The sequence below is a fragment of the Phasianus colchicus genome, chromosome 3 (genome assembly GCF_987193195.1).
Source record: "Phasianus colchicus chromosome 3, bPhaCol1.hap1.1, whole genome shotgun sequence".
NCBI lineage: Eukaryota > Metazoa > Chordata > Aves > Galliformes > Phasianidae > Phasianus > Phasianus colchicus.
The window spans coordinates 61,681,412-61,708,684 of NC_143438.1; the positions used below are offsets into that span (position 1 = coordinate 61,681,412).

The 27,273-nt window shown below is 37.1% G+C and overlaps 1 protein-coding gene across 1 annotated transcript in view; it reads left to right on the forward strand.

The window, feature by feature from the left end:
* Positions 1–27,273, forward strand: part of PREX2 (phosphatidylinositol-3,4,5-trisphosphate dependent Rac exchange factor 2) — a 176,629-nt gene that overhangs the window by 38,155 nt on the left and 111,201 nt on the right. Inside the window, exons 2-6 of the mRNA XM_031604865.2 lie at positions 14,276–14,347; positions 14,420–14,542; positions 16,218–16,322; positions 18,097–18,198; positions 19,921–20,082. Coding sequence (XP_031460725.2) covers positions 14,276–14,347; positions 14,420–14,542; positions 16,218–16,322; positions 18,097–18,198; positions 19,921–20,082 — 564 coding nt within the window. The remainder of the gene's footprint in view (positions 1–14,275; positions 14,348–14,419; positions 14,543–16,217; positions 16,323–18,096; positions 18,199–19,920; positions 20,083–27,273) is intronic.

A 27,273-nucleotide genomic window follows, 5' to 3' on the forward strand; every position in this document is an offset into this window, starting at 1 on the left:
AGGATGATAAACTTCCCGGAAGCCTGTTGTTTACTTTCAAGTCAATCTAACAATGATAAGACAGTCTGTGTGCTTTGAGCTCTACTTTTTAACAAGAACAGCAAATTTAACTGTAAATAGTACTGAATTACCGTTTATTTGCTGGAATTTCTTTTCTAACAAACAGTGTTTGTTTTAGTGGTATATTTGCCTAGTTAAAGTCTCTAACAAACCGAAGAAGTCTAGACTAGCATGTAGTGCCATTAATTCAGTCAAAAAATATTTTAAGGATGTGGGCTGCCGTTGCTATGTAATTGGCCATACTATTTTAGGATAGAAGGTGAAGGTCAAATCTTTTGGGAGTGATGGTTTTGTTTGTCTGTAGTGATAGCATCCATTCTGTAAATGATTGCACTGCAGTCTTCGCAGCAGAAAAGGCCAGAAAAGTACCTTAAAACGCATCTCCAACACTTCAAAAAACAAAAACAAAAAAAAAAACAACCTACTCCCCCAAATTGTGAAAAGCTTCTGATTCTGAGGATTTGGCAACTTTTCCTCAGTACTTCTCACATTTTTTTCACATGCCCCTGGAAAATTCACTCTTGCAATTAGTAACTTTTTAATGGGCAGCTTTGGGAAAGCAAGATTAAGGCTGAAAGACCAAGCAGTCTACTTTTATTTCTGCTTCCTTCTGACAGGATCTCAGCTTGTTAGTGTAGTGTCCGCTTCATTTATGTGTGCAGTATTAATTCTTCCTCTGTGCTTTTGCTTTCTGATTGAGAGTGAACCTGTCTTCTGAGATGTTTTGTTTCTTTTTCCCTTTGCTTTTGGTAAGCTGGGAACACTGCACACCCAATGAGTAGAGAACATCCAGCCCTGGCCTCACTGCCTCTCTGGCCTGCCAGCCACTGGTCTGTCCTCCCAGCAAGATCTGAGGGAAGATGGAAAACAAATTGTTATGCTGGGAACTTGTCAAAACAGTTGACTGGCCACAGGCCTACGTACGACCTGCAAGAAAGGGTCTATGCTTGAACAGGGCAAGGAGGAGAAAAAAAAAAAAAGGACCAGTGAGAGAAGAAAGTCTGGAACTAGTGATGGTTTATTTCTCCACTCTGTGTCGTATTTTGTGAAAACAAAACATTTTCTGAGAGGGTGATGTGTAGACCTGGAGGTGGTCAGACTTGATCTTGGGGTCAGGTCTCCTCCTAAAGTTTTTCCCCTAGGTAAGCTTCCTCACAAGGGTACCTTGCCTGCGTGTTCAAATCTGCCCCTTCCAGTTCATTCTGAGGCAGCCTTACTGTGTTCCTTAAATGGGAACAATCAGAAGTGTAGGAGTACTACCTTACATAAGTCAGGAGATGTGTATGTGCATGGTTGCAGAACCTCTCTTGCTCAGGACAGGCCTCTGTTGCTCACTGGCTGGTGTTTCAAGGCCTTCAGGCCGGAGTAAAGCAAACTATAGTATTCTGTTGTGGATATGAGAAAGACTCCAAGTAGCGTCATTTCCTCCCCTCAGCGGAAGGAATGCAGGATTCAAAACTATTGAAGATGCTGGAAAACAATACTTTATTTACAGTTTTCTGGTTTCCTGGTCCAACATTATTGTTCCTTTGTGTTGTTCCTAAAAGTCTTGTGTCTGGGGGTTTTGAGTGTTTTACATCCATGTTTTTTTTCTTTTAGAGACTGGGCATTAAAAGTACCTTCCTCCATGCAAACTCATGAATGAAATTTAAAAAAAAATAAAAATCCTAACATAGCATTCCATATCCTTGTGTAACCTTAAGCGGAAGGACTCTGCGAGGCCTCAGCCTGTTTGTGTAATCAATGTGGGTGTTTTGGTAAGCAGCAGTATTTCCTGGTACGAGCAGTATGCAGTGCTGTCAAAAGCTGGGTGAGTATTAACAGATGGCAGCTGCCACCAGTGTGCTCTGCCTGCCCTTGTCTGCAGCTACAGTGCAGGTACTTTGGTGATGTGGTGAAGTTGATGTCTTTCTTAAGTAGTAGTCTTGCAAACTGTCCCCATGCACTGATTGGGTGTGACAGCTTTATTTATACTGCTTTTTATAGACTTAATATCTAAAAAAAAAAAATCTCTAAGTCCTCCTTTATTTGAATGGAAGATGCTTGAAAGCTTATGATTATAGCCTAAAAGAAAGAGACTCTATATCAGGAAAAAGTTATAGTAAGGTCTCTTGCCTTAAGGTCCCAGCATTCAAACAAAAAATTGCATTAAGGTGATGAGTAAAATTATACTGTAATCAGGCTTTTGTCTTTTGTTCTTTTATTAAAAAAGGAAAGGAGAGGAGGGAAGGGAAGGGAAGAACAAACCCATGCATTCTTTGTGTTCCTTCACAGACAAAGTGAAATTATGCAGTTATGCTGGGAACTTGTCAAAACTGTTGACTGGCCATAGGCCTACATACGACCTGCAAGAAAGGGTCTATGCTTGAATAGGGCAAGGAGGAAAAAAAAAAAAAAAGGACCAGTGAGAGAAGACAGTCAGGAACTAGTGATGGTTTATTTCTCCACTCTGTGTCGTATTTTGTGAAATTATTAATTTATTTGACTGTATGGAAATCAAGCCATTCAAATGGAATGGCTTTATTCCTGCAGTTCTGTTCTGGGTGTCAGTATGCTCCTTTCATTGTAAGATTGTGGTGATCATTGTAGCCTTGAATAAATGAAATCTTTTTTGGTGGATGTAAATGAGATTACCATGTAAATATCCTTTGATATAATTAATATTTAGCAGGTGATTAGATAGTAGCATAAAGAGAAATGGTCAGGGAGGTAATAATATTCTGATAGTTATCAAGGGAATAAAGAAATAAAGAATGACATATTGTTTGCATTTGCACAGTTGAAGCAAATCATGAATCCAATAAAAGCCAGGAAAATATTAATGATTGCACTTCCATGGAAATTGGCTCATAACCATGTAAGCAGATGAAAATTCATGAGGCCAGTTCATGACAGGCAATAGAGGCATGTAACAATCTTTTGTTTGTTTGAAGCTGTATGTAAAATAAAAGTAGTTTAAACTTTGGTATGGCTGTAGTTGTGTTGGAATGGAGTTAGGACAAGTAACTTGGACATGTAACCTTCAGAAGTTTCCTCATTTACTAATTTTATTCCCTAAGTTCTAGTCTGAAGTCAAAAATATGTTTTTAAGTCAGGTTGCAAGACTTGCATAGCTATAATTGTTTTGTTTTGTTTTGTTTTTCCTTGGATGACACAAGAGTTAGTTTCTTTAAACACTTGAAAATATTTGTTCAGAAATGGGAGTTTAAAGTCACAAATCACGTAAGTATATGTGTACCACTGTTGTGTTTATTAAATATAATTGTTTTCAGTAAATGTACTGCAATTAAAATGCTTCTAGTTTTTCAAGGTGAATTGTAAGACTATTTCTTGTCATCAAGATACATTTGATGGTGACTCAATACTGGTTTTAATTTAATCTTTTACCAACCTAGTCAAATTCAGTTGAAGAGAGTTGAGTCCTGTCATCAATCCTGGTGGGACCCTGGATCAAAAGTGCTGGGGATCTGGCAGTGCAAATCAGAACTGGATCTCTGTTGATATACAGAAATGAAAAGAAACTCAGTTTACTGTTGCAAACAGTTTACATTTTTCAGAGTAGTCTAGTTGTTTAGTTTGTTCCATCTGTGCACTCATAATCAAGAAAAAGAACTTGAAATTGAGGGAAATAGTCAAAGAAGAGAAGCAGAGTTTTTCAGCTTGTTGCAGAAAAAAAAGTACTGTTTCAACCTTTTGAACTCTTTTTTTCAAACTTTCATGCCTTAAGTAATTACCATAAGGAAATAATTGCTTTGGTCAGCCTAGCTGGAAATAATCATTCTGCTCTGACTTGTTTACAAGATAACACGAATTCAGTGTTGCGTGCTGCCATGGAAAGAGTTCATGTACTAATAGACAAGAAGATTCCACCACTGTTGCTGGAAAGGAAACCAATTGAAAGGGTTTCTCATCTCACAAAAATGGTAAAGGTGCAGGCGCTGTATAAGCTGGAAGTGGGAAATCCAGCTTGGTCTTTGTAGACTGGGCATTTGTTGAGTTGGGATAGAGGGGCATTCTTATCACAGTATTCTATTTTATTTAAAATTCTGAAGTGTTAAAAGAAGGAGCAATAAGAGGAGCTTTGAGTTTATACAAATATTGAAAATATGGACTTTGTTTTATTGTATACAATAGGATTGTATTACTCCGATGATGACATTTCTATGTCATAGTATCCTACTATGTGATTGTCAATGGTTTACAGGCTAATTTGGCCTGCTTCCATGACTAGCGGGGCGGAGGGACCCGCGGATCTGCACCCTAGAAAAGGGATAAGGGAAGAGGATGGAGAGATGGGCCTAAAACAAAACAGCAGCAATGATCTGAGCAGAAACAAACTAGTTTACTAAATAAGATATCGGAATGCAAGATAATACACTATAATACAATATAATTAGGATTGGAGCTAATAAATCAAACAAGAGAGTGTCCAAAAACTGAAGGCTTTACTCTAATGCTGAGGCAAGATGTGTGGTTGGGACAAGCAGAACCGAGGACAGCCAGATCCCGTGACTTTGCAAGGAATTTTCTCTCTTCTATGAATGCAAAGTTCTCTGGGGTATGTAGTTCTTCTCTTCTGGGACCCGGAACTGGAGCATTAACTGTTTAACTGCCAGTGCACTACATGATGTTATGGTGTGGAATACCGATAACCAAAAACCATGACGATGGTGATACCACCAAAATAGGTATAATTCTCTCTATAAATCTCTCTTTTCTTTTATGCATTAGTAAGCATACTTATTTCTGTTTTTTGTTTTGTTTTGTTTTGTTTTTTAAACTGACTCCACACTGTCACTATTAGTGTCTTTGAAAGTAATCTGTCACTAAATTTACTGCAGGATTGAGGAACTCTGCAACTGAAACTGCTTTCTGACTTATTTGCAAAGAGAGCATGCTGTCTGTTTAAATTCTCTTGTGAAAAATATCCAGTTTTCCACTGAAATTTTAAGAACTTAATCTTACAAATGGAAGGGGGAAAGAAGTTTAAAAGTGCAAACTCTGTAATTTTACCTGAGTGGGTGTATAGGATTTCTACATTTTTTATTTACCTGAATTTAAGTATGTCCTATCACAAATTAATTACTCTGTCTGTATAAAAGAAGGATTGCTGTTTAGACAGAATCGTTCTTCTCCGAGGAGGTATATAATTTTCAGTAGAGCAGAGTACATAATCTTGGATTTCAAAACAAGGATCACATTCACAGAAGTGCTTCAGCAGCTTTGCTCATAGGAGCTATTATTGAAGTCCACTGTGCCAACGATTCTGGCTGCTTTGACTATTCTGATGTATCACATCTTCAAAAGTGAAACTTGAATGATGCCATACCTCTTAAGTCAGTGAAGAGTTTGCAAGTTAATGTTTTCTTGGAGTTGTTTATTGTATGTGTAATTGTAAGGCTTTTTTTGTTTTTTTCATGATTTTCAGAAGATTATAGCACGAGTGAAGTCAATAGACTTGAATATCTCTAGTGAAATCATTTCGAATAAATCCAGAAATGCAAATGTTAGTATTTTTAAATAGCAACATTATTACTTGCATATATTGTCATTACTGAGCAGAGTTAGTAGAAGTGTGGATTCACTCTAATTTTCTTCATATTTCTTGGGAGCTCACTCTCGACGATGCTTTCTTGTTTTCTCTGTCTTTCACCTAAACTAGTGAAGCCTTGCTTTTGGTTTGGAATTATTCGTAATGTTTTCAAAGATCTTTCATGATTTGTTTTCTACTGTTTTATAAATCTGCCTTCCTGTGTATATTGTTGAACTATTGGCTGAAATGAGATCAAAAGGCAAATCATCCAAATTATCTGTGTGATAAATAGTTTAAATACTGTTTTCTTAGAACTTTATTTTGCCTCAAAAATAGAAGTGGTTTCACAATACATTTAATTAGCAGCCTAGTTATAGTTGGTGCAGACCTGGATGTCTTTCGATTATGGTGTTTTAGGTGTGGTATATTTTAAGGAGAGGCCAAAGTGTATACCATTGTTAGGAGTTTTTCAAAAGTAAGGCTGTAGTCTTGCTAAGGCTTGGAAACGCCACAGTTCATGCATTGCAATTCATGCAGTGGTGGTCGCATGAAATGAGGCACTGTTGCATGTGATCCTTTGAACTTTGTACTATTTGATCATGCCAGCATATATCAGAATGACAAATGATAGGAATTAGCCAGATGTAAGACAGGCTTCATTATGCCTGGAAGTGTTCTGATTTCCACTGGGTAGGAAAAAAAAAACAACTTTATTGGGTTGTAGCTGCTTTTTTTTTTTTTCCAGTAGTCCGGAATGTACTTTTTCTAAATATATATTCTATATATTATAATAAAAAAATTCTAAATATTTCTAAATATTATACTACAGCCTTGCTATAGGCTTCATGAAGAACTGAAATTAAGGTAGAAAACTGCTTTTTATACTCTTCATGCTACATGGTTTTCTTAACCTAAGTGTGCAAATACAGATTTGTAGCCAGACTCTACAATGAATATTGAGAAGTACACTTTATTTATACAGTACTGGCAATCAAAGTTGTAGAATTCTCCCACACTCTAATTCTTAATTAGAATCTAACTGCATTAAGCAGATGTAATCTCAGAATTAAGGACTCGGCAATTTTGTATTAGAAAAAGTGTTATGAGCTGAAAGCAAAGCATGTAATACTGTTTTGGTGGGCTTCCATAATGATTGCCTGTCAGTAGTTTCAAGTTCTCTCAGTTTATAGATAAAACAGTTGCTTTTTTAATTAGTTGCTTGCCTTAGTCATGAAAGACGTCATGGCTCATTTTTGTTATTGTCAAGTCAGTTCTTCTCCTTCTTTCTGAAGATTCAGAATGAAGCTTTAAATTGTAATTCTGAAAGGTAAAATGTTTCTTATCTGATTTCTTTCTCATAATCTGATAAAGATTATGGCTGTCAATCCAGGTGGTTACGTTTGTGTCAGAAGGCTCAAACTTGTTTTCAAAGTTCTTTATGAACTTTGGAAAGATAGAGAAAGGAGAAGATAAGCAGAAAATGGTTTTTCTGTCTTGCAGCACTTTCAAGATTTCTAATGATTGAATCAGAAAATATTGAAAATTGTTTAAAATGGGCCATTTGTGACAAATGTGTTTCTCATCTTGACCATTTTACACTTTCTGAAACTTTTGAGTTGCTTTAAGTTAAAGGAAATAGAATCTGATGTCCAAAACTTAACAGTTATCTCCAAAATATTTTTTGAAATGTTAAATTATTTTGAGCAGATGTTCTCCTACAAACAAAAACAAAAACAACTAATTTTGGGATTAAAACTTAAATGAAAATGTTGATTTTTATTGAATAGAACAAGCAGCATAAAAGGAGTAGAAAACAGATGTATGAAGTGTAAAGGTTTCAAATGTATTGATGCTTTTCTAGTTATGATGGCAATTTAATGGGAACATACTGTTATTTTGAGACCAGCAATTGCTCTGAAGTTTTCTAGCTTTTTTTGACTTGCTGATAATGAACACCTGAAGTCATGGAAATCTGCCAGAGAAGACCTCATTTTCTGTAAATTCAGGAAACTGCTAACATTTATGAGAGGTAAACTTTGTCGACATCTTTTCTCTTCCATTCTCACTTGAGTAACGCAAGTTCAGCTGTGTGATTAGCGCATATGATTCCTTTTGTAAAATGTACCAGCAGTCCCATATGATGTATTACCAGAGGGAGTTCCTCACACATGAACACTTTCAATCTAGAGTTTCTTCTCTTCATCAAGAGGGCTTCAAAATACCATATATCAATCTTGTAACAATATTCTGGAAACATTTTTTTTTCTTTCCCTGTTGTGTCATTATTGCTTCATAAAAGTCTGTTTGAATGACAGGGCCAAACTGTGAAGTCTGTATCCATATGGACCCCTCTTGTTTATCTATCTCTTGCAACAGACCAGCAGTCTGTTGTTGATGCTGAGACTGGAATCTGAGCTGTTTGCTTTTTTTCTGGGATAAAGGCCCAGTTACCAAATGCATGTATTGTATACAACATTTGCAAAAAAGATTAGACTCTTATCTTATGGTCAGCTTGCAGATCAGCATTTATCCTGTATGCCAGTGTATGGCCTTTCTCTAAAGTTCTAGTTAAGCAGCTTTCTTTATGTGGCTTCAGTTTGTAGCAATACATATGAACTAGCCTGACATCCAGCCTCTGATCTGCAGTTCAGGCATGTTCTGAACTTCAAGTATGCAAGTACTGACATTGCAACCATAGAACCAGCTTTCAAAAATGGAGATACTAGATATGGGAGACAGGATTCTTGACATCTACAAGGAAAAGGGAACGAATATCTTTTGATGTGTGATGTCTGGGTTGGCTGAAGAGAACTGGGCCTGGATGTAGATGTTGTCCTTTAATTTGCTTTAGAGCTGAAGGAACCTTTGAATCAAAATTAAAAGAACAGTCATGGCTTAGAGAGGTGATTTTAAAGGTACAGGAGGTCAGTTAAATGGGCATTTCTTTGTTGAAAGAGGGAGATGAATTAGGAGTGGATGGTTGGACTGGATGATCTTGCAGGTCTTTTCCAACCTTGGTGATTCTGTGATTAGGAGTCTCTGTGTGCAGGAAAGGATGAAAGAGATGAAGAGGACTTGAAAAATGTTGACAGTTACTAGGGAAAGGTGGGGAAGGTTATAAAGGTTCTGGAACAAGGTGAGGAAAGTTTTCTTGCTCTTGGAAAAATTTTCTGACAGTGGAGAACTTGAGCAGAAAATTAAAAATTATATGAGAGATAGATTACCCTAAGGTGTGGCAGCATGTTCATATATGAACAGGCTATGAAGATCCATCCTTCCTCTCTACGTGATCACATTTGCATGTGTGTATGTTTATATTTCTAAGAATCATGCTTGGTGAAATAAAAAAGAGTTGGCTGCTCTGTCAGGCAGATTGATGCCCATTTGGGGCATCTTCGTATGAATGGAAAAGGGAATGGTTTGGTTGGTTGTGGAAAGGAAATGAGCACTAGGGTGGGAAGTATTTGCAGATGCGGCCCATTTATTCCTGCATCTTTACAGGCAGCAGCATCTGAAGTCAGCGTTGAAAGTAGCTGTAGGTGCCGGATAGAGAAACAATTTCTCCAGCTCTGACTGGTGCTCCCTGTGCTGCTTGCAATTCATCCAGTCTTGCAGGCAAGTTGGGGGAAACAGGTGGTGCCTCAGCTGGTGAATTACTGAGAGAGAAGAGTCTTTTGTTCGGCAGCAGAAGCCAGCCTGATTAGCTGTTGCCACTGCTGCTGGCACAGGTTGATGAGAAGAGGAGGGGAAATGCATTTACCACAGCTGCTACTGCTGCTGGAGTCTTCTCTATTGATTTATTTTATTTTATTTTATTTTATTTTATTTTATTTTATTTTATTTTATTTTATTTTATTTTATTTTATTTTATATGTTTGTTTGTGGTAAAATTGTACGAAAGCACTTCAACAAAAACAGTATGGTGAGCTAATGGGACCAGCAGTGGGGCATAAATTAATTATCATGTGCAAAACCTTGAAGTGGGGAAGATACTGCCTTAATGTTTGTGAACTAAATTAGCCATGATAAGAAAATGCGTATGGCCAGTCAGCTATAATCCTGAGCACTTATCTTCACAAATGTAGAGCTCCATCCTTTGCCTAGGATCATTCTGAATATTGTGAAAATTTTCTACCATCCTGCATGCCTGTAGCTACATTAAGAATGTAGAAGCCAACTAGCTTTGTCTGTGATAAATTATAACATATGAGCAGATTCCTTTTTGTGGGTTTCTTTTAGGGTTTCTTTGACATCATAGAAAATAAAATTTTATTCAGCTTCAGTATACAAAAGATCTTGCAAGCTTTATTCAGCAGTCTTCAAGATGGTAGATTGGGTGCTTCCATTGTCCTGAAGGCAAAGTATACAGGAAATGACCTTATTAGAAAAATACCTTTTGTGGTCTGTTTTGCATTTTATGGCAGTATAAATTTAAGAGTTGTAACAATATTAAAAGCAGTTTGAAGGGGAAAAGAATAAGTGACTCGTTCTTTAATTTTTTCTCCAAGTGAAAAAGAATATTTCTTTCCAGTCTGACAAAAAGATGATTGCTCTTAGAAAAATGGGTATATATTTTGTGATCCAGGTGCTGTGACATAATTGCAGGACTTAATTTCTTATCTGTCAAAAAGACAAAAACTCTTCATGCCCTGGGAATCTTCTGCAGGCAGACGTCTTTGTCTTCCCTGATTTCACTCCAGATGTCAGGGAAGTCATTTGTGCTGTTGGCAGCTTCTTGCACAAACTGTAGCAGTAGTGTTTTTCATTTTTTCAACAGCACACAAAGCAACTATGGAGGGGAAAAGAAAACAACAACAAAAAAAAACCCCAACAACCCTACTCTTATTTTGGTAGGATGAGAAGTAAGAACCCCGTAACAGGAACTCATTGTGCATTCTGTGTGAGACATGCTGCTTCACAAAGGGGCAGCAGATCAACAGACAAGTGAACCCATTAGTGCTTGTTTGGCATAATTAACAGATTCTTCTTTAATTTTTTGGATTTGGATTTTCAGTCTCTGTTTGAATATTCAGTCATGGTATTTCCCATAGTGTATTATAGCAGTGTCATGCGAACGGTAAAAGTACAGTAACTAGTCCAGAAACACGTCAAAATAATTTTCAGGATAATAGTTTTCCGTAGACAGCTCTAAAATTTGGAATACTTATGAATCACAGGGATCTTTTTTTTTCATCTCTGAGTTCAGAAAATCAGCAAGAGTCTGGTGGGTGAAGAGAGCCTGGGTCAGCAGTCTCAATTTGCAGTGCTGCAAGGGTGAATCCGGATACTATAGCAGATATCAGCAAGCTGTTACGTGGCAAAAGATGAAACTTTGGAAAATGGTATTGTGTCAACTATACTGCTTTACTGCTCCTTGAGAAAGCTAGAAATTGAAGGTAAATTAAGGGAAATTCTTGAATCCACTTGGAAAGTGTTAGGAAAGGTGAGCTAACAAAGGTCTGGAGTCCTGGAATCCACGAAGATTTATTTTCTGTGCTTGCTGTTGGGCTCAGACCTACACAGATGTGTTGATGAGTTGTGAATTGACCTAAGCAAGACGTGTAATATGCTTCAAGAAACCAAGATGAGTCATGATTTACTGACATGTGCATGGTAAATGAAATTACATTGTTTGAGCTGATTTTTTGCTTTTTTAATTTTATTTTTTGACAAGCATGTTCCAGTTGCTCCTGCTCCAGTCAGTTAAGCTGTCCAGTTAAGACAACTTAACTGTGTCCTTGTGACTCATGTTATTTTCTACTCCTTCATATAATGTGGTGTTTAGTACTGAGTGTGGATATTGAGCAGCAGACTTGGAGTTATGGCAGGACATTTTGTGCTATTTCACTGGAGTTTCTGACTTTAATTGATTCTTCTTTAGCGAGTCATAAATTGAGTGAGATTTCCATTTTATTCTTTTTTTTTTTTTTTTTCCTAGGTGTGCTCTTTTCAGTGGTTGTTAATGCATAAAAACCTTTAAAACCTCTAAACTTTTTCTGCCAGCTCGGCAGCTGTCAACTCCTTAGTAGTTTATGGGCATCATTGTATATTTTCCTTTTCATGTCTGTTATTTTTATGCTGGGTTTCTCCTTAAAGTTCTCTACAAATGGTCTGCTTTTTTCTTTGTTTACTGTTTTTTGAAGAGTTGTTCTTGGCTGTTCTCACTTGACGTTCAAATAATGCCAGAGTCTTTTGAGTAGTCATCCCTCTCTCAGACCCACTGCATGTTCATATGAGTTCAGAGACATTTATTTTTCCACAGTCACTGTGAGGGTTTAAGGTTATTTAACACTGTAACAAAAGCAGTAACTTCTCCATCCTCCAGCCTGATGACAGCTGTCTGTTCTCCTAGCAAAGGCCCTGAACGGAGATGATGTGTGCATGGAACCAATGGTGTTTCCACATTGCAGTAGGGGTGTTGGTAAGGACGTCATTGGGCATCAGTGGAATGTGGTGAAAACCCAGAGATTTCAACATTGCTTGGCACTGCGGGTGAAGACCAATGGAGGTCTCCCCTATCCACTGTGCCCTGAATTCTCTCTCACCATAGTTCTAGAAGAAGTGCAGTTGTTCAGATTGCTTTGCAGCATGTGTGGTTTTGCAGTAGTTCATGCATGGAAGGATTCAGTGCTTTGTGAGACATAGTATTAAACGTTTTTTAGAAAGTAGATCTGCACTGATGGGAACAAATGCTGGCAAATCTTTAGGAAAAACTAGCCTTGTGGCTGCACTGCTCCTGCTGTATGAAAAAAGTGACATAACATGAATTTGTGCCAAGTTGCTGGAAAGGACTAAAGTCACCTCAGGCTTCCCTTCCTCAGTGACTTCCATCTGGGCTCCTGAGAGCTGGGATTTTCCTGGATGCCATTTTCTGATAACCTTTGCAGATAAGAGGTCTGGGACAGTTCTGCTTGGATAAGTGGGGAATCTGTTTATTGCAGTTGATATATACTCTTGTTGACCTCATGACTCTCAGCTGGTATCTTGAATCGCTCAGGAAAAACTACTGTCCCAGCTCCCAGATCAGTTTCTCAGTTTCACCCTCATCCAGCTGAATACTCATCTTCCTTCATAGTCACGGGAAATGAAGATCTTCTAGGATAAAATAAATGCTGATGAGCAGTATGCTTGGTCTGTAGGGAAATAATGTGAACAGAGAAAGATTTCAGTTTTAGAAGTAGTTCTCATAATTTTTTTTTTTTTTCCTTTCAATTTGAAAGCCTACTTAATACTGTTGACTGGTTTTGTGAAAGCTTTCAAAAGTGAATTTCAAGTCATACAGCTTAACAGGCTTTCAGTACGCGTGGGAATGGTTCTGCACTGTACAGTCAGTACACACAAATGTGCCGTAACCCCTGCAGATATTCATAGCATGGGAGGATATAAAGGGCTGTTGTCCACCAAGAGTGTTGCAAATGGCTTTTTAAAATATCAATGAAACACTAGGAAGAAAGCGCTAATAGGAAAAAGAGAGATTTTAAAAAGCTGAAAATCTCCATTGGTGTAGAAAGTGGTATGAAACAATATACTGGCAGTAGTCCAAACTTAATTTTGTTTATGTCCTGGATAACTCGTTTTGTCTCGTCAGTAATAAAAATGTTCAGAGTTGCACAGTCCTCAGCAGAGAAAGGATCACTGCACATGAGAATGTTTAAGTTTCAGCAGATAGGGATGCTGTGACTCCTACCCTTCCACACAGGGGTTATTTATTGCCTCTTTTATGGAATTTGCACCACACCAGAATTTAGATGAGTTCTCATACAGTGTACAATGCACAGTGGCTCGGAGCTAAACGGTTATGAAAGACATGACATTTGTGCTTTTGTGGTGCCAGTTTTTAATGGGTAAAGAATATGCGTGTCTCTGTGAAGGATTATCAGTGTAAGACTTCATCTACAGTGTGTAGATATTTTCAGAATGTACCAAAGTCTTTGAATAGAACGAGTTTGTAAAAAATAATGATAGCCTTTATATCTGAAATACGATTTATTTATTTTGGAATGATTGTACATCTCTTCATGTTTTCAGTTCTTGAATGTGAAATAGAAATCACTCTTGTTATTTTGTTAGTGATATTATTTACTACTTACTTGATCCCCAAAGATGATATTCTTGGGAAGGAGGAAGTGTATGTTTACAGTCAGCTGCACCTGGTTTTGCTTAACGAATTGTTTAAACGAATCGACTTCACAATAGGTTTGATAATTAATACAGCAGAAATCTTACTTGTGGTTACTATGGTAAATGTTGCACTTTGTAATAGTATCTCCAGATTAATTTTAGTTTAGAAACTAAAGGCTCATTTTGGCTTTTCTTGTAGTAAATTTGTGAAGTGCTAGAACTAGATTTTGTAAATGACTCATCTTGCTCTTGCTTGATTGTTACATGAATGCAGGGTGGAAGTTGTACTTCTGAGAATGTTCCGTTTCTCAGCTTCATTAATATTTCACTGCTTAACTCTTTTTATACTCTACTGAGATAGGCTTTTACATCATGTTTAGGATAACAGAGCTCCTAAATGTTTTATAAATAAAATACTTATTTCAGATTCGGAATAATACTCTAATGTAACTCTACATCCAAAATGTAAGAAATTCAGCAAACAATTTGTAAGCATAAAATGCCAAACGTTATTTGAGTGTTCTTGAAATAACTGCTTCCTTATTGTCTTATTTCATGCAGGCATTCCTTCACCGAATGATCCAATGTGCCGCAGCCAAAGTGGATAAAAATGTCACAGAAGAGACAGTTAAGGTTAGTCTCCTAATTGCATGTGTGTTTTATTTTGTATCGGTTGTTTTATTTATCTGTTTTATTCTTTTGCAGATGTTGTTTTCAAATATTGAAGATATTCTTGCAGTTCACAAGAACTTCCTGTCCCTCGTGGAGGAGTGTTTGCAGCCAGAACCCAGCGCACACCATGAAGTTGGAACTTGCTTTCTTCATTACGTATGCTGTCTTCTATTATAACTTTCTTTCACTTTTTTTCCTTTTCTGACCATCTTTATTAATTAATGTAATAATGAGGAAAAAGTATGACCTGGTTGCATAATGTTGAGTACTTTGAGGTCATCTCTTGCTTACTGCCATCCCCCAGAAAAGGAGGGGGATGGAGAAATGAAGGAGGAACATAAAATGGGCAATTTGTTGTTCATTTTTTATATTCAACAAAGTAGCATGTTGCTTTTGTAGCTATGATTTTTTTTTTGTAAAATACTTTTTTTTTTTTTTTTTTTTTTTAATGAAGAGGAAAAATCAGTTGAGAGAAGTAAATGTTAAACCTGTACCAAGCAAATGTCTATGTTTGTATCTGCTACCAGAGTTTTCACATGAACTCATCTTCAGGGCCCTTAAGTTCGAAGAGACAAAAGTGCATTTAAAAACAGAGCAGGGCTTTAAGTTTTTTGCCTAACAGAAACCTACAACTGCTTTTTAGTAGTAAACGTAATGTCAGAGGTCTAGTACTTGCCTGTGGCCTGCTGGATGAGAGACTACCCAAGAGCAGAGTGGTGGCAGGGGCACTGGTGCGTGAAGCTGTGGGAGAGGACAGAGCACTGTGCTGTGGCATTGGTATCTTCTGGTGGGCTGCAGGAGCACTGCTGTGTCCCATGGCACTATAACTGGTTATAGAATGAGGAGTCAATGGCACCTGTGGGCTATCTCTTTCACCAGAGCTCTGTTTGGTATAAATTCACACGGGGTGATGGGTTTTTTTGAAAGGAATCTCAGACCAAACTAACACACTAAGCCCTGCAATGTGGGGGGTAGCTTGCTGGTGCCAGCATGTACCAGGAAGAGGGGAATATGAAAAAGGTAAAGTATGGTAGACTTCACTTACGTTGCCCTTAGATTCTAGGGAAAAAAATGTGAATAATTAGGGAAGAATTGCTTATGCTGGGTAGATATTTCCATACTTCTTAGCTGTGAAGATATTTTATTTCTTATAACTCCGGTACCTCCACAGACATGTTTGTAAGTTCTTTAGTTGTAGTTTTCTTCGCATATTGTTTTTCTTGTTGGTTTAAAACAAGGATGTCAGTGTTGCAAAGCTCTGTAAAGCTAAAGCAAATTAGTTTACTTTTAGTTCCAGACCTAATGAGTAGTGTAGATGTCATTGTTATCTTTGCTTAGAGTCCCATTTATTTGCTAAATCTTTGTTTATTCATTGTGAGAGGAGAAAATTATTAATGGTTAGTGGAAATTGAGTAACATCAGTTTTTGACTCGATGAAAGCATGGCTGACATTTGCAGATAGATGTTTGCAATCAAAATAGGTAACAGTGCCAACAATTAAGGTACTAGTTGTGCATTTTCTTTGGTGTTTCTTTGTTGGTGGTCGTGGTGTGTTGTTTCTTTTTTATCTTGTGTTTTGTAGATAGTCCAAATTCTGAAAGTTTTCAGGGAATTCCCAAGAGATGCTTCCAGACTGTTCACTATTTTAATTAAAAGCAGAAATAAAAAGGGCAAAAAAGGCAGGAGCTCAAATAGTAAATGTAGGAGAAATGGATAATTTTCCAAAATGAAGACTGTGTTAGTTAACCAGCTTTCAAAACTGTGATTTCCATGTTTTATTTATTAATAAAATGATCAAAGTGGCAATTGAAAAATTTCTTTGTTCCTGTAGAAAGAGAAATTTCGTATCTATGATGAATACTGCAGTAACCATGAGAAGGCACAGAAAGTTCTGCTTGACCTCAACAAAATAAGAACAGTGCGGACATTTCTTCTGGTAAATAAACTTTCAATTGATGTTCTAACAGTACTTTTTTTTTTTTTTTTTTTTTAATTTGGCAGTGAATTTCTAGTTTTGTTGTCTCCACCATGTAAAAACTATGTAACACCTTCAAGTGGTCAGCGGGTAGTTTCAGCTGGGGGTGGTGTTTTCAGAAAAGGGGACTGTGTACGTCAGCTGCCCTTGGATCCATAATAACACAGCATTAGGCTTTATGCCTTGATCTTCCTGGCCAAGAAAGAAAAGGGTGTAAATCCAGCTGTGTCTATAAAAAGGAAAAAGAATAGATCAAGTTGTGTGAGGAGGGGTAGAGAGTGTGCAGTTGTGGCAGTTCATGTGTTATTGTCATGTATTCCTGGGGACATGCGTATGGCTTCTACAGAAGTTTATCATTCCTCCTAGATTTGGGATGCGCCTGTAGAATAGGCAACAACAATCCAACCCAAAGAACAGGATCTCTGACTGTTCAATTTGAAAGCAAAATTGAATCCTTCTAGCCAGACAAAACAGTACAGGTCTTTAGAGGTGTGATTATCTACAAATAACTTGGAGTTAAAACAATGCCTTTTGTGCCTTTAAATATAAAGACAGACATTGTATAAACCTGTAGTTCACATTATTTTGAACAGGTTGGTTAGTCTTTTTTGATTGGTATGTTAAGTCAGGTATTTTAGGATAAGGCAACCTTTAGGATAAGGCAGAAAGTGGTTGACCAGGAATACCAGTACTGGTTGTTGGGCACGTGCATTGTGAGTTAAACACTGAGTGGAGCAGTCACCCAGTTGCGTAACCTCTGTTCCAACATTGGATCTGCATCCAGATTTGTGGCCTGTATCAAAATATCATCTGTGTTTTAAGTGCATTTGTTTAGTGTTTTCATGTTAGACATCTTGCTCTTTGAAGCTACAGTTGATCTCATGTCAATTGCTTCTGGTATCTTGATAAAATAATTTTCATTTTTACTGTAGATCTTTATGCACTTGCAATTTGATTACAGCAATTTCAAATATTTGTTGTGATGCCCCCTGTAGACTTGGTTGTCTCAGATTGCCCTAATTCTTTTCTCTGTCTCTCAGCTGCTTTTTCATGGGTGCTTCCATGCAGTATTTCAAGTATTCTTTGCTCCTGTGTTGGAAGTTGTCAAAAGTCACAGATTCCTTAGCCCATGACTATGGATATTTTATTCAGTGCCCATCATGTTTAAGTAAAAAAACATCTAAACAGTAGACCTTTGGCTGACCATATTGAAATCCATCAAACCATTTTTCATACTACTTCCTACCTCAAACAAAATCTATAATGATCACTCTGAATTCTATGTTGTTCTTATTGACAAGTGAAAGGATATTAGTGTTTTATTTATTGCCTCTTATTGTGTTTACATAAATTGCCACTCTTAATTGGATTAGATGAAGAAGATAATGAGGGTTACCTGCATAATGATTACTGCATGACACCACTGCAGCTTCCTTGTCATGGATGATAGTCTATGTACCTGTCTGTGCAGTGTTCAGTTCTGTTGTTGTGATAGTCTTGCAAATCTCGCTCATCGCATACTTGATTTATATATAGGTTAGTTATTCCTCTGTGCACATGCTCTTATCTTCGTTTTTGTAAATTTTAACAGCAACTGCCTATGTTATAGAAACTTGATGTTTAATGGAGATTAAAACCTATTGCAGACTCATCTCTTGAACTTTAGTGTAACTGATCTTTGAGAAACTGTAATGTTATCAGGATTTTTTCATTTGTGAAACTGTTTGCACTCTAGAATTGCATGCTCCTTGGAGGCCGTAAGAACACAGATGTACCATTGGAGGGATATCTTGTAACACCAATACAGAGAATATGCAAGTATCCTCTTCTTTTGAAGGTACTCCTGAGTTTTGTTTTTTTTTTTATCCTGGATTTCACACACTCCATATGAAACTGGTTGCCAAGCGTATTTCAGTGAAACAGTGGAAACTATCTCCCTTCAGGGTGAATAGTCTTCATTAGATATTGCACCCAGTCTTGTGGTCATTAAAGCTAATGGCAAGACTTCTGATATCAGTATTAAAAGGATGGAGTCTGGCTCAATGAGCCATTATTAGCTTTCCTGTATATGTAGCAGTGAAGTTGGCTCTTCATTGTTGAATGGAAGTGAGGCATTCAGGTGAGTTTAATAAGACTGATTTCAGCTGGGTTTGACCATATCTTTGCTTAAAATGCTTGGGGTAGCGGAGTTTGTTACCAACGTAACTTTGCTGAATCTAATTTACCATCATAAAATGGTAAATTAAAAATATATATGAAAATGATTTTAAAGAAACACTTCAGAATAACAATAAGATGTTGTGTGACGTATTTTTAATGTGTTTGCATGTTTATGCTTATCTTACTGTTATGGCTTAAAACTTAAAGAAAACTGTTAAATGTGATGATAAGCACTAGATATTCAAGTCTCTGAGCTACTGCATTTTTCTAATGCTAAGAAATAAGATAACATGATCTTTAGGAAAGTAAATATTGTAAACACGTTTATACTTCACAAATTTGAGGTTAACTTTGTTCATTATTTCAAACTATGAGAGAAAGCAAGAACAGATTCTGTGTTACTTGTGATTATTAGGCTATATTTTTTCAGTCCATATGAGTTTAGATCTGAAACACTGCCACTTAGAAGGCATATGCATTTCATTGCTCTAACATAAAAGATTAAAAGTAAACATGCTAAAATAAAGATTTTTTTCAAAACAGGTTAATACAATTACAGTGAAGTTTAAGTCATCTCAGATAACTGTGGTTTTACAGTTCCCTTGGCTTATTTTAAAATTATATTTTATTTTTTCAGTGGAGGAAAAACAGGGAAATTGACTAATGAATCACAACAGAAGCACATTAAAATGAATATATTTATATAAAATAAATTTAGAGAGAGTGTGCTGGTGGTATTGTTAAGGCTACTTGCTAAAGCTTCTGGAAGAACATACCCAACCCTCTGTCAGAATGTGCACTGAAGGCAGCACTTTGCTGAGCTGTAAAAGGGGAGTTGGTAGTTTGAGATAGGAAATCTTCAATGAATACAGGCAACTCCATTTTTGTTTTTCAGTATGGCTGCTATTGCCAGTAGCCATACAAAATTGGTGAGTCACCTAAACTATTGTCCACTGCTCCCTTGTGTTACAGTAGATTAAACAATAGAGTGGAGATAAAGAAGCTGTTTTTTTTTTTTTGTCCTGAGTTGCAGGAAAAGCAGGTGTTAATTTTAATGTCAGTAAACTAACATTTTAATGCAGAATTGTTATCTTGGTTGTTGAACAATGCCATCCCACGGTATTTAAAAACAATAACAACTGTCTACATGCAGAAATTTTGAGGTGAGAAAAGCAGCAGAAATAGAAGCTTTTTCCTAAGTAGTGATTATTAGTAATTTATTTCTCTGTGTTTTTTTAGTTTCCTACTAGAACAAAATGCAGGAGGGCTTATTACTTTTGCACCTAGTGAAAGAAGTCTGTCTGTGATTTGATTTTGTATCCTGGTCAATTTAAGCTTCTTGTAATGTTCACTTAGAGATCAAAGACAAGTTATTTTTTTTCTTCTAATGTCTTAACAGGAGTTACTGAAGCGGACTCCAAGGAAGCACAGTGACTATGCAGCATTAATGGAAGCCCTCCAGGCCATGAAAGCTGTCTGTTCCAACATAAATGAAGCCAAGAGACAAATGGAGAAATTAGAGTTTTTGGAAGAATGGCAGTCTCATGTTGAAGGATGGGAGGTAATGTCACAAAATGTGTCGCTTTGCATTGAGGGAAATGTATCAGTTTTCATCAGGCATTTATTGCACAGGTTTTATAATCCTGAGGATATGGTGAGTTCCCCACTTCTGTTAAATGACAGCTTTTATTTAGGCTCTGCACTGCAAATTGTTTTGCCCATGATTGAGTATTGCTATGTAGAACCTCACTGATTGGCATCTACATTTAGTCCAGTGAGTTAACTTCTCATCCTGATTAATACCTCTGTACCTCTGTCCAGTCTGATAATAGACCTTTAGTTAATCACCCACATTGGCTCCCTGCCAAGATTCAACAGCTTAACTGCTGGCAAGATTGGTGACCAGTTTGAAAGCTGACAACCCTTAATAGTGAGAGGTTCATGTGCTTCTCACTGTAGAAGTGGTCATGAGTGCTATCTCCAAAGCTGTCCCCTCAAATCTTGTGCTAATCCTGATACATATAGGCAGTGATTCTTTGCTCTGTGTAATATTTAGTGTCTGGAAAAGATAGAAAGAAAAATGTATTTTTTGAATGCTAGCCTGATAGACTGAGATCTAATCTTTTAGCTTTGAAGTGGGAAATGGCCTTCATACAGTACAGAGAAAAGAAAGGGTTAGAGGCTTGGATGGGACCTTGAGTCGTAGAAAGCTTTGAGATGAATCTGCTTGAACTTTAACTGACAGAGTTCCACAGGAAGTATGACAACAAAATGTTGACAAGAATAGGCAGCTTTCAAGTAAACATTCATACTAATAAGTAAAATGGAAGAGAAGAAAAACAGTCTGTACATAGCACTGTTATCTCTCTGCTGTTGGCTGTTGCTAAGACTGGGTCTGTGATGCTTTACAGTGTCTTTTCAGTGGCAGCAAAGTTTGTATAGTACCTTAGAGCTCATCTCTGCTTTGAAATTTCCTATTTTTCTAAAAATTTCCTATTTATTCTAAGTATGGATTCAACAACAGATTTTACTTCAGTCAAAATTCTTCCTGTATCTTCTGTACACTGTAGGATATGAAACATATAACTTATTTTTCCTTTTCATGTGTGGCAATGTTTACAAAGGCAGCTCTTCCATTACTGTAATTAGGGTAGGTATAATTTGGGGGAGAAAAATCTTCTCATCCCAGACCTTAGGGCATGATAGTCTTGCTTGAGACTGGCACTGTAACACATTCCATGAAAATTCACTGTGCTATGAGAAGAGGGATCCAAGCAAGTACAAAAGCTCTGTAATTGTTGGTCTCTATTCAGTCAAACCTTTCTGTGTGCATTTAGTTATAGCACTCAGTCTCAAAACAAAACAATCCATTAAAGATGAACAATAAATGACATGGAATGTGTACTCATGCCAGGATATTGTTCACAGGATTTTTAAGATGAACCTAAATAAAATAAAGCTTTAAGTGTTATTATTGAGAGATAGATCTTCTGTGAAAGTAGTAAAAATCTTAACAGCTGCTTGTTTAGACATCATAAAAATAAGTTTCTTCTCTGCAGTTAGCTTGACCATGCTGCCATCAGCTATATCTTAAAAAGATTACATGTAAACATTAAAATGCATGTTTCTTTTGTGATAACATCTTGGAGGAGGCAACAGCAAGCTAAAAGGCAAGCTGAGTGCTTATGTTATTAATATTTTAAGGTAAGGTAAGCTTGTTAAGTCCTTATTGCCTATCACTGATTTTCTTCCTTCTGTTATCAGATTTTCAGTTAGGTCTTCTACTGCAGTGGTTAAGTTCTACTTGCTTTTGGTGCCTTGAGTGTTATGTTTATGTCGAATACATCCTAATACGCACACCCATTACAAAGTTACAATATGATTAATTCAATGCATTATTAGTTATGTAAGTTGATTAAGAACTATTCTCAAACCTCTAACCCCAAAAAGCAAATCCTCTTTCCTGCAGTAAGCTTTTTCTCACTCGTTGAGAAGACTTACAGTAGTAAATATGTTTGCTGTTGGATATACATAAATGAGCAAAAGTAGCGATATGGACAGAAGCATGCGAAACACAGACTTATTCTCTCTCTGCTCAGATTGTGTTCTGTGAACTGTAACACAGTAATTTCCTTCCCCTAGATTTAATTTTAGAATTTCACTTATGTTTGAACTCTGAAAGAATGCCATTGTCTTAAAATCTGTTTTCAGAACAGTTATGTGATATTTACTGTAGTTGAGCTGATCAGGTTTGATGTTATCATATGGCAGCCACAGGGTGCCCAATCTGGCAAAACTGCCCTGGTCTTAATAGGCACATCATTTGCAAGCATGAAATATGTTTAATCCTTGAAATGGTCAGAATTCCAGAGCATTCATAAGAACTAGCAATGTTTTGAATGAATCCAAACAACAACTACGAAAGCTCTCTGAATGCGATGCATGAGAGTGGATTTAATTAAATAAACATCTGGTTTTCTCCATAGCCTAAAAATAAAGAGGAAACTTGTTGGAGATTTCCTTCCAGAAGGAAATGCTTAGCACGTTGCCTGGCCCCAACTAGAAGGAAAGGGGGGGGGGGAAATACTATTTTAAGAATCTGATCAAAGCATGGCTTGAATTCCTATACATAAGTGTCATAAAATGAAGCTTGTGTTTGTTATAACAAAAATACAGATTCATGGAAAAATGGAACATCTGCTTCAAGAAAGGAAATTAAATGAGAAAGTCATTATACTCAAAATTTTCTAAGTGGTTAAATTTATTTGCCTGAATCCAGAACTTGTGTAGGTGGCTGTCTCAGCTGGAGAATGGCTCAGCAGCTGAAGGAGCCCGCCAGTAAAATTTGCGTGGATGTTTCAGTGACGGAAGAAGAAATAAAATTGTTGTTTGTTCTAAGCTGAAACCAGAACAACCCCGTGTGACTCACAGGCTCACTTAGTAACAATAGCATGGGATATTCTGTCTCAAATAGCATTTTAACAGAGATTTCTGTTTTAAACTCCAGAAGTTTTAGCCCGTTTTCCTGGTTTACTTCTGTTTCCTATGCATACGTGCAAGTACTGAAATGTAATAAGTACAGTTTTTGTCCTTTATCACTGATAGAGTGATGGCTACTGAATCAGTACAGCCAGATCTTCATATTTGAATGAAATTTGCTCAGAATATGTGGATAAGTAACGCCTCAAAAAACTGAAACCAACAAATACTTCTTTTGATTACATAGTAGTAAAGGACATTTTTTACTATCAAAGATATGTATTTAATGACTTAAGGATAAGGGGAATATTTTAAATTTCTTGTATATAGTCTTTCTCCTTCCAATGTATTTTATTGTATTTATTTTATATTAAATACTATTCTGAAGATATTTGGGTCTTCAATGACTCTGTAAGAAAGATGAAGGACAAACTAGGTTACAAGAATTCTGGTTTCACTAAAAATACCCCATCAGCTTTAATTGCTGGTACTTCATATCAATACATGAGTTGCAGCTTAGGAGCATTGCTACAGCGAGCAACAGTATGATCTTCACTTGCAAGCACTGAGTATATATAACAAATGTTTTCATGAAAATTTTAATAAAGCAAATTACTTTTCACTTTCTAATTGCTCACATTTAAGATTTCCTTGGTAGTTTGAGCTCAAATATTTAATGAAACCATGTTTGTCTCAGAAGAACTTGGTAATATTTGTTCCAAAAGTTTGTTCAGTTTTAGCTGTGGAGTCAGTAGCCTCTCCTGCTTATAGGACAAGGGTGTCCTCTCACTTGTAGTCTTGAACTTGCCCCATGAGAGGGACTGCTCAGAGCTGGATAAATGAGTTATCCTATTGGCCTGAGTATAAACTGTAGCTTGAGTATTCCTGCTGTAAACCCTTGTTTAAAGGGTTGCATCCTTCGTGAAAAGGAAGTTTTCATTCCTCCTTTGAATTATGTGATAGATATGCTTGTCCTTTTTGCAGCCTATCATGTCCTTCTTTGGGATGTTTTTTGGATGCTCTGAAGTGCTTACCTCAGGTGTAGAATCGGCATTACTTTCGCATAATATACCCTTCCTCTTCTGTCCCTTTCAGCTCCTTCCCCATCCAAATTCTAGGAGCAGGCTGACCCTAACAGTGATGGACACATAAAACATGGTAGAGGGAGCAGAAGGAGGGATATTTCTGCACTGACTGTTGTGTAGGAGAGCTAGATATGAGTTCTGATCCTGTTATCTTATTCCCTTGGACTTCAGGAAATGCAACAGTAATAACAAAATTCACTGGCCTACAGCCACACCAGCATGGGTTGTGATCTTGTCAAAAGGTATAGGATAAGTGAAGTTAACGTTGTTCAGTATTTGGAAGGGAGGTCTCTAAGGGAAAAAAGCTCCATTATAATGTTTTCATCATCTAGTAATTTGTATTAGAAGAAGAGGAAAATGAAGAGGAAAATAATAGCAAAGTATAGTAATGTGATACAGATAATACTGTCATGCTGCAGTATTAAACTTGAATCGTAACTGAGGTAAATCTGGGGAATTGAGGTAACCTGAAACAATATGGTATTTAAAGTCATGATTCTGACATAGTAGCAGAACTTGCTTGGGAGAAGGTTAAATTTTTCTGCAGTGAAAATGAGTATTTCAATATAAAGAGATTAAATGATTTCATTAAATGTCTTCTCTATGAAAAATACACCCTTTTGTAGAAAACTGAAACTGCTGATACAATTTTAAAACCTTAAAATTAATTTTTTTGGTACCCAGGTAAAAATAGTAATTTTCCATCAAAGATGGAATTTTCTGTAAAAACAAGGCAACACAAAACCCAGACTTTTAACGTCAAATTCTAACAAATTTTAAAAGTAACATAAGGTATTAGTTACTCTTACTAATATAAAATGAAGTGAAATAGAATGGAAAGTAATTAATGACCTAATTTTCTATAGTTGTTAGCAAGAATTAAATACAGTCCTAATTTATGCTTAATTTATATTATTGAATGTACTTTTAAGTGCTTCAGTGTTTGGTTTCTAATAAGACTGTAAGATTAATTTGCTAGCTTCTGGTGCTTATTCTCTCTTAGGAAAGGAAATATGGCCTAGCAGCTACAGATGACATTCATTTTGCCTCATTTTATCCCAAATAGAATCAAGAGTAGTTAGTTAGCATTGATACTGAAATTTCTTGATCTGTAGAGCTGAATTGTGGTTATAGTTGTGCAATCTCTCTTATCTCTGTAAACAGCCTGTTTGCCCCTTAGAGCAGTGTCTGAGCTATTGCACAATATTCAGAGCTGTGATGTACAAAGGATGAATAGTAAGATGAGGAGCTGACAGTGAACCCGTGATTGCTTCTTGGTTCTTGAGTGCTTTTTTTTTTTTTTTTTTTTTTTTTTTTTTCTGGTGGGCTGCTGTGATTAGATCAATAAGAGGAAGTAACTACAGCTATTGCAAGTAGAAATCATTCAGAACGTGTGCAGACAAAAGGAAAATCCTGGCTTTTCCAGATTTTCCAAGTTAAATGTTGATTGCTTAAAATTAGGGAACTCCTTGGGCCAGGGCTGTATGTTTAGGTGCAGTCAGATGTGGAATTGCTGATAGGATGGCATGAATTAACGTAGCACAGGGGTGAGAGCTCTGTCTCTCAGGAACATGGATTTGTATGGCAGTCAATAAGACAGTATGCCATGTCCTGCACTTGAGCTGCACCACCACCATGAAGCTGCATAGATATGGGGAAGAGTGGCTGAAAATTTCTCAACAGAGAAGGACCTGGGGATTGTTGACAGCCAGCTGAACATGAGCCAGCAGTGTGGCCAAGGAGGCCAATGACATCCTAGTTTGTGTCAGAATCAGTGTGGCCAGCAGAACTAAGGAAGTGTTTGTCCCACTGTACTTGGCATGGGAGAGACCACACTGCAAGTACTGTGCTTAGTTTTGGGCCCCTCACTACAAGAAAAATATCGAGTTGCTGGTACATGCTCAGTGAAGCTGATGGAGGGAATAGAGAAAAAGACATATTGAAGACTGACTGAAGGAACTGGGCTTATTTAGTCTGAAGAACAGAAGGCTGAGTGGAGACACCATTGCTCTCTACAGGAACTTGAAAGGAGTTCTGTCTCTTTTCTCTGCTGACAAGTGTTAGGACCTGAGAAAATGGCCTCAAGATTTTATAAACAGGATGAAGGTCAATTCTTTGAAAGGGTAGATAACAGCAGGACAAGAGGAAATGGTTTTAAGTTGAAGGAGGGAAGATTTAGGTTGGACGTCAGGTGGAAGTTCTTTACAGGGAGAGTGGTGAGGTGCTGAAACAGGCTGCCCAGAGATGCAGTGGGTGCCCCATCCCTGGAGGCAGGTTGGATGGGGCCCTGGGCAGCCTGGTCTAGTATTAAATGCGGAGGTTGGTGGCCCTGCATGTGGCAGGGAGGTTGGAGATTCATGATCCTTGAGGTCCCTTCCAACTCAGGCCATTCTGTGATTCTGTGATTTGCCAGGGGAGGTTGTTAGACCGAATATGAGGAGGAACTTCATGGAAAAGCTGAAGAAACCCTTGAACAGTCGTTGGAACTGACTGCCCAGGGAAGTGGTGGAGTCTCCGTTTCTGGAGATATTTTGAGATGTGTGTTTGTGGCACTTTAGAGATGTGGTGGACTCATTAGTGCTAGGTCAATCTTTGGATTTGGTGACCTTAATGGTCTTTTCCAACCTAAATGTTTGTGTGAGTCTATGATGTTCAGGATAACAAAGAACAACTTGAATTAAAGGCAGGCTTCCTCAGGAGGTTAGTTTGCCTTTATAAGGCATTGAAATGATAGGAATTTTTCATAGAAATATTTGTGGAAAAATGTTATTCCTTGTTAAAGTTGCTTCTTTCTATTAACCTTTTTGATAATGCCCACTACTTTTCAAATAGCAGAATGATCTGCCTGAAGCAAAATGAGGCATGGGAAATTTTATCCCAAGTGTACAAAGATTAGCAAAATTCTAATCTCTTCAGAACATGTTAAGCAGTATGCTAGGCAGTCTTAATTGTATATGCTGTTGTTAACTTTGCATGAATTTTAAATGTTACTGACTTTTGTTTTGAATCTATCTCTAGCACAATTTAGTGTGTAAGTATATATATAATCTTAGTGATGTTTAAGTTCTAAGTTACCTTAGCTTTCCAGTTCATCTTGGCATACGTTATGTGTTTCAAAGCCCCACTTTCACACCTTTCTTAATAAATACTAAAATTACTGAGACATGTTTGCCAGATTTCAAATGTAC